At 43.8% G+C, this 8,448-nt stretch overlaps 1 protein-coding gene across 1 annotated transcript; it reads left to right on the plus strand.

The window, feature by feature from the left end:
* Positions 1–31: 31 nt before the first annotated feature.
* On the plus strand, positions 32–6,964 carry LOC135087021 (DNA topoisomerase 2-binding protein 1-like). The gene is made up of 8 exons (XM_063981876.1): positions 32–151; positions 406–549; positions 1,045–1,196; positions 1,825–1,926; positions 2,012–2,062; positions 2,251–2,434; positions 2,665–2,810; positions 6,601–6,964. Exons 1-8 carry the CDS (start codon positions 43–45, stop codon positions 6,823–6,825), a joined length of 1,113 nt encoding a protein of 370 aa, XP_063837946.1. The 5' UTR covers positions 32–42; the 3' UTR covers positions 6,826–6,964.
* The last annotated feature ends 1,484 nt before the right edge of the window (positions 6,965–8,448 follow it).

The raw sequence follows: 8,448 nt of genomic DNA on the forward strand, positions 1-8,448 counted from the left end.
TATTTTACTAATTTATTTAATTGTTATTTAGATGTCGACGATATGTCTCCCGCATCACGATACATAGCGATGGCTCGCCAAGGACTTTTAGGCGGCGACTCTCAAGAAACGCCCAAGAGGATTCAAGCTTTGAAAGATGATGCTAGACAAGGCAAGTATTTATATTTTACTGAAAGTCTAAACGGGTTTGATGCAGACCGTCCCATTCTCAAAATGGGCACTATAGTTCAACTTGTAGGTTGAAAATATTAGACAATTTTTATCTGAGTGTGACCATTTTGCGTATGGAACAGAATGAACGATCATTTTAGAATTCGTGACGAAATGCGAATGGGACGGTCTGCGTCAAACCCGTCTAATCTGACTCAATACATCAGAATTTCTAAGTTACTTAATGTTTTTTAGATGGTGAAATCAGAACGCCGCCTTTAGACGATGCCCTATCCACCCCCAATCTGGTCGGTCTCAGTCCAACGACGAGGCGGCGGCTGCAAGCCGTGAAGCGAGGCGAGATGCCTTCCGACCCAATACGCACGCCTAAAGACCTACGTGAGTATACGATATATTGACAGAGGAGCTTTTAAACCGTTACAATTAAAATTGAGAATCGCATTGAGACCTGTAATTCTTAATTTTTATTGACATCAGAGGTAGCCACTAAGCCACTAACACTGTGGTTCACACAAAGATCACATAACTGCTAGATTCATTTATAGAAAGTATGACAGAACCCTGGTTAAGCCGCAAAAGTTGAAAATATGCTATTTTTACACTATAAATCTATAGACTCGTAGATAAATGTCGATAAGTATAAGGAAAAGTATTTTACTTCTAGAAATGTTTATTAAATTACCTCGACCTTCAAAAATGAGGGATCTGGTGATATTTTCGAATAATCTTTGTACTTACATAAATCTGCATCTTCTGTCTTCAATGAACAAAAACTAGTTCAACCACAGGACCCTTTTGATCCCTAAGACAAAACTATTAGGTCCAAAATATGATGATCAAGAAGTTTTTGAAGATTTATTATAATTTCCACAGTGAATCGCAATCCAGACACTCCCGACAGTGCATTCGGGGCAGCCCTAAGGCCGGGCTCAGGCCGACTTTCTCCAGAGGCAAGGAAACGATTGTGGCAAGTCGTGCAAGACCTACCTTCTAAGGAACCACAGCTGTCCAAGGAAAGGCATACGGTGAGTAAGAATGTTGTAATGTTGTTTTAGTAAGTTGTTTTAAAGGTAGTTTATCAGTTAACCCTCGCATCAATATAAGCTAAAATTCCCTTTTATCGTATCGTTGACATAGTTCGCAATTATACAAAGTGTTACGTATACAATCGAATGAATAACTGAAGTACAGTCAGCGTCAAGTAGATCGTTCACCCTAAGTCCTAAGTTCTTAACCTTTAAGTCACGAGGGACCATTTTACCTAATTTCTATCTTGTCAGGGACCACTTTTTGTTTCAAAATCCTATGAAAGGGGAGGTCGATTTCTCGCCCACTGTGCGCCGTTTGCGTTGTGTTGACTCGACTCATCACGTCACGTCACTTGTTTATTATGATGTCTTCGTGTACCACTTGGAATGCCTCCAGGGACCACCAGGGGTCCGCGGACCACCGGTTAAGAACCACTGCCCTAAGTGATCAAACATTTTACAATACGTTGGCTACTTTCCCTATCTTAATTCGATTTTGGTTAATCGATTTGAATAACCAAAATTTTTTAATATCGTCCAACAAAAGTGAAAGTATATTTCAATCGACTTTCTCATACTGAAAGTAGTTTAACTTTAATTCATATTAACATAAAAATTTTTACAGCCACTATCAGAAATCCGCAACAGATTCCTCGCTCAATTCAATGGCGACGTAGCCACACCCCCTTCGGAACATCACGCGGCTCCGAGAAAATTACAATTACAGGTGATTATAGACATATATCACAACCGACTGTTTAATTAAAGTCAATGCAAATATGAAAATTCATAATTTATTTTTCCTTTTTTAGGAACAAGCAGATACTCCACCCGCTAAAATGCCAAAATTATCGGCAGATCAAGTAAGTCTAAAAAAATTATACTAGGCTAATTGACTCCTTCTTACATAATAGTATAGTCTGGTCTGCGAGCACGTAGAATTTTGTCCAATTACCCCAAGCTACCCATCCACAGAACGGGCTTTAGTTCATCAACGAATTATTTGTGACTGGTCCACTATTGACGAAAAATCACAAACTTTTTCCCACAGAGTGCTGGCAGTATAAGCAGTCACGTTCACGAAGATGAAGACAGTTCTAAGAACTCAACTTCAAGCGCTTCAAGCACTTTGCCTGCAGCGGTGGACGCTCAGCTAAACAGGCTCAATGCAGCGCTTAGCAGCCGCTTGAGTTCGCAGAAGGCAAGACGCACTAGAGACTCTTTTCCTGTACCAGGTAATAAATAACTATATTATGTATTTATTAGGTGATTCCGTATTCATAAGAGTTTGTTGATTTTTTGTATGGTCGAAAGGGGGCGCGTCTCAAATAAGTTAGGGAACTCCTGAGCTAGCTAGTGTACGCATTTTGGGACATTCTTTGTGTTTTTAAATATCTTACAGCAAGTCTCATCTTATTTAATTAGCAAACCAAAGAGTGTTAAAGATTAATAATTTAATTTATAGTTCCACCACCGATTGAGGTCGAGACAGGCCCCGAATCGCAGCCCAATACAGTGGGATGGGACGACACAACGCCCGCCAACAATGTACAGGACGCGCCGGTACAGACGCAAGCCACCAAGCGGTTCATGCTGTCTTCGAATGTTGATGTAAGTTATTAATATTTACTTTTATTAAATTCCCATTAGATTTAGATCGTTTCAAGTCTACATAATCTTTAAGGCCGGGTAGCAGAGAAAATGGCGAAAATGAGGTTTTCATTTTTCATTTTTGAGGTACTAAACAGTAAAATTAAAGGCTAAGATTTTTATTGGGCATAGTTGAGGATATTTTCTAGGGCTATTAACGGATGGAAACACGATTTGATGAAGTTGACTCGATAGAATAAATTCCCAAAGTTACCTCTATTCGTTTTCTATTTATGGTTTTATTTTTTAAATAAGCGATTTGAGATTCTAAATCTTTTACTAAACTAAAGTTCAGAAATAACTTGAGGGCTTTTAACGGATGAAATTTTTATATTGCGTCTTATTTAGTTACTATGTTAAAAAATGTGGAAAAAATCGTCCATGACGGCTTGGACAATCTCAATCAGTCGCGCGGTGGCGCTTACGGAGGACGGACGCGTGTCAGTTTTTTGGCCGTGACAGTTCGCGATTTGTCAATATTTTTCACAATGATGACTTTGATGAGTCACAGTATAATAATATCAGTGTTACTGGAGAAAGCTTAAATTTTTGATAATTAAAAATTATCAATTTTGTCTACCTATTGAAATTTAAATCGTTCGCATCCTTTTAAACGAAGACTCTACTCATGATACATAATAAATTCCTCAAATATGAGACAAAACCAATGAGTTAAAATTACATTTTAATAGTACCTACATACAATCGTCTTACACTCTTTAGAAGAGCACACTGACACAAATAAATAATAAAAAATACTGTCTAAGGTCTGTAGCTAAAGGTCTAAGCTGTAAGATAGAAGAATCTTCTAGCCAAAAAGATGGCAGATGCAGCAGATGTCAACAGATTTAAAACTGGAGTTCATATGACTCCTTGTAGATTTGAGTCTCTAGAGCGTCCCTTCCTCCACCATGCGTAAGAATGTTTCAAAAATACTGTCTAAGGTCTGTAGCTAAAGGTCTAAGCTGCAAGGTAGAAGAATCTTCTAGCCAAAAAGATGGCAGATGCAGCAGATGTCAACAGATTTAAAACTGGAGTTCATATGACTCCTTGTAGATTTGAGTCTCTAGAGCGTCCCTTCCTCCACCATGCGTAAGAATGTTTCAAAAATACTGTCTAAGGTCTGTAGCTAAAGGTCTAAGCTGCAAGGTAGAAGAATCTTCTAGCCAAAAAGATGGCAGATGCAGCAGATGTCAACGGATTTAAAACTTGGAGTTCATGTGACTCCTTCTAGACTTGAGTCTCTAGAGCGTCCCTTCCTCCACCATGATTAAAAGTTTTCCAAAAATACTGTCTTGAGGTCTGTAATAAAAGTCTAAACTGCAAGATAGAAGAATCTTTTAGCCAAAAACATGGCAGATGCAGCATATATCAACGGATTTAAGACTGGACTGGCACCACCTTGCAATGTCATCCTCTCATTGTTATCTGTAATGTAAATTATTTTTAAAATGTATTTAAAAAATAAAATGTTCGTTTTATTATTTCAATAATCTGACCTCTCAACTCAACTACACTACACAAACACCTTTGTTCGCAACTGTACTGACGAAACCTCGATATTATACCGTTCATTTAAGATGGCAAGCCTTATGTATGGAACGGTCGCTTTTTTGTAACCTTTATAATTTGGTCGGCTTATAGAAGAAATCCTGATATTTTTTTGCAGTTCGATAACTTTCTTATAAGTCGTAATATAAAGCTGAAATTAACAGGATAGCTTATTCAAGGAACATTTTAATTTGTCCATTGTATGCCATGTTCCCTTGTTATAAGGGAATCGCGTATTCGGCCACGAAAGTAAGACTGTAAAATAAATTAGATTTCTTGAAATCTCTCTTTTGCGCAAAGCCACATCATTTATATTTACTGTGGTTATAAAGGTGTATCAAGGGTACATGCTACACCTTTTTATTCGATTGTAAGAGTACTGGTTTACTCACAAATCCGTTTTATCTGATTTTCGAAATCTTTTAATTACACTGGTGTTTATCATTCAAATCAATGACTAATGTTTGAACTAATTTGGACATATCAAGGTCTATCATTGATATTTTTTTCAAACTTCTGCGTTGAGCCATTTACGAGATCTGGGACATCACAAAACATTACCCCAGCAAAATTCTAAATAACTTGAGAACCGGAACACGAACAAATTTTGCTATTCGTGGACAAATTACTACGCAACAAGAGCTATCTATCCATGTATTTGGTTTCGGGATAGAACGACTTTAAAAAAAAAAATTGCCAGGGTAATGTTTGAAACGTTACCCCAGCAAAATCTGTTTTTTCCTAATAACTTTAAAACTATAATTTGAACGAATTTTGCTATTAGTGGACAAATTTCTGCTCACGATGGACTAATTATCTGCTATACTCTCGACTCTCTAAAGCACAACATTTAATTTTATAAAAATTTTGCTGCGGTGATGCACTCCAGGTAACCGTGTGTGATGCTTATTGCTCATAGTGATTTTCGATACAGAGCCCCGTACATACGTTATACACAAATTATACCCAGACCAATACAAACAAATATGTATGCAATTTTAGTATGATATTTTTATTTATTAATAAACAAAAAGACTGAACAAAATTGATGCGTGTACTGATTAATGTAATTAACCACATGCAAAGCTTTGTGAATTGCAACAACTATAATTTATTATCCAAGCTCTAAATAATCGCTACTACGAGTAACTGATCATAAAATGTTTTTCCAATCGCTCAAGCTCCCGAGGATCTACCGATAGGTCGGGTGACGTAATCTTGAAATTCTTTTAGCCGGCGCGGAACTTTCGGAAGGTCGGGTGACGCCACGCCTCTTTGAACCGTGTTTACTTTGGCAGTTATATTCTATATTTATTCGATTCTAAAATATATTCCCAAAAATTTTGAAAGTTGTTTTAATTTGTATCACTTGGATATGATTTGTCAGTGGCGGCGTAGCATGGGTTGGTACCCGGGGCGATCACCCCCCCGTCCCCCCGTCATAAGTCCTAAGACACCCCCTGATACCCCCCAGGATTTTGGAGTTACCTACCGATTCGAAGATTGAAAGACAATCGTACCCCCCCCCCCCCCCCCGCGTATCATGACATAGACCGCAGATTTGCCAGTGAGTACTAATCTGCGCGACTTGTGTCACCCCCTGATGCTTGGCACCCGGGGCGGACCGCCCCCACCGCCCCCCCCCTTACGCCGCTACTGTGATTTGTATTAGAAAGTGTGACGCTTGAACGGAAGGAAGTCAACCTAAACTAACCAACTGCGTATATTTTCTAAACTGCGTATTTCTATACTGTGTAGCCGCGAGAGCTCTTTGGCGCGCTGTCTTCGGCGAAGAATTGCGCGCGCAGATTTTGACAGCGCGAAATACCTACTTTAGCAGAAATACCAAGCCTTAAGTTGAGGTAGGGTAGGGACCATGCTCCCTCAACCGCTTGCAACCCAAAAACGCTTGCTCTACCTGTGCAAGTTATTATAGAGCATATTGATAGCATAGAGTCACGAGTTTAATCGTGATCTCGTGACTCCGCTCGGTAGACATCGATCTAAGACTACGTTGTCTCATCGTAATGGTGCGTCCACACTGGGCTCGCGCGGCACATTCGACATCCTGCTCACTCAAGAGCAGGGTGAGCAAGATGACCAGCGTGCCACGCGAGCTCGTGCGCCCTAGTGTGGTCGCACCATTATACTTTGACAGCAAATTGTTAAGAGATTGACCCATTGTTATTTATGATTACAGAACCGCGAAGAGATAATAGAAATGATCCAATACCTTGGCGGTGAAGTGTGCGAAGGCACAGAACTTGATCCGGAGGCGACGCATTTGCTGTGCGCCGCGCCGGGCCGCAGCGAGAAGATGCTCGGATCCATAGCCGCGGGCCGCTGGGTGCTGCATCCCGCTTACGTGGCGCGTAGCAGGGCAGGCGGCGGCTTTCTTGCGGTGAGCCTTACTGCCCGGACATAGGGCCCACTATCGCGTGGCGCGCGGGCCGCAGCGAGGAGATGCGAGGCTTCCTGGCGGTGAGCCTTCCTGCCCAGACATAGGGCCCACTGTCGCGTGGCGCGCAGGCCGCAGCGAGGAGACGCGAGGCTTCCTGGCGGTGAGCCTTCCTGCCCAGACATAGACAGTGCCGCGCGGCCGCAGCGAGGAGATACGAGGCTCCATAGCCGCGGGCCGCTGGGTGCTGCATCCTGCATACGTGGCGCGTAGCAGGGCCGGCGGCGGCTTCCTGGCGGTGAGCCTTCCTGCCCGGATGATTAGAAGTTGTTTCCACACCAGCCAGACAGTTTTGACAGTTCCAACTCCTTGCCAGACAGTTTTTTTAGGGTAGCTGCCAAAGCCACGAAGACCCAAATTTCATGATTCACCAACATTCTATCCTATATTGGAAGAATACGCTGACAAACTTTCAGCTTTTATAAAATGACGTAGGTCTGGCGTTCACTAGCTCTTAAGTCTTGATCACACGTACCGAGTAAACGGACGAGACAGTGCTCTCGTAGTAGTAGATGTATGAACATACGCTCCGAGTACTCGGCCGAGAGCACTGTCTCGCCGAGCAAAGCGACGAGACAGTGGTTCGACTCCCGTTCAACTTACTAGGCCGAGTATCCACCCTCCCGCTGCCCCGCACTGTCTCGCTCGCTCGCTCGGCAGGTCTGAACGTGCACTGTCTCGCCACTCGCCACTCGGCCAAATGATTTGACGTCACGTCCACAGATTAGAGAAAAAGAAAAGTCTCAATAGAACTGAACTGACTGTGCTAATTTCAAAACACGTGTGAACAGCACTCGCTTACATCACTGTCTCGACCGATTAAACATTTTACTGGCGAGACAGTAAAATGTTTACTCGGTCGAGACAGTTGGGTGAGCGAGTCACATACTCGAGCACTCGGCGTAATGTTCATACACACCGAGTACTCGGCCGAGAGCACTGTCTCGCCCGTTTGCTCGGTACGTATGATCAAGGCATTAGTCTATAGAGCCCACTGTCGCGTGGCGCGCAGCCGGACCGGCGGCGGCTTCCTAGCAGCGAGGAGATGCGAGGCTTCCTTGCGGTGAGCCTTCCTGCCCAGACATAGGGCCCACTGTCGCATGGCGCGCAGGCCGCAGCGAGGAGATGCGAGGCTTCCTTGCGGTGAGCCTTCCTGCCCAGACATAGGGCCCACTGTCGCGTGGCGCGCGGCCGCAGCGAGGAGATGCGAGGCTTCCTGGCGGTGAGCCTTACTGCCCAGACATAGGGCCCACTGTTGCGTGGCGCGCGGCCGCAGCGAGGAGATGCGAGGCTTTCTGGCGGTGAGCCTTACTGCCCAGACATAGGGTCCACTGTCGCGTGGCGCGCTGACCGCAGCGAGAAGATGCGAGGCTTCCTGGCGGTGAGCCTTACTGCCCAGACATAGGGCCCACTGTCGCGTGGCGCGCGGCCGCAGCGAGGAGATGCGAGGCTTTCACCTTCCTGCCCAGACATAGGGCCCACTGTCGCGTGGCGCGCGGCCGCAGCGAGGAGATGCGAGGCTTCCTGGCGGTGAGCCTTCCTGCCCAGACATAGGGCCCACTATCGCGTGGCGCGCGGCCGCAGCGAGGA

Source organism: Ostrinia nubilalis, chromosome 2 (assembly GCF_963855985.1).
Source record: "Ostrinia nubilalis chromosome 2, ilOstNubi1.1, whole genome shotgun sequence".
NCBI lineage: Eukaryota > Metazoa > Arthropoda > Insecta > Lepidoptera > Crambidae > Ostrinia > Ostrinia nubilalis.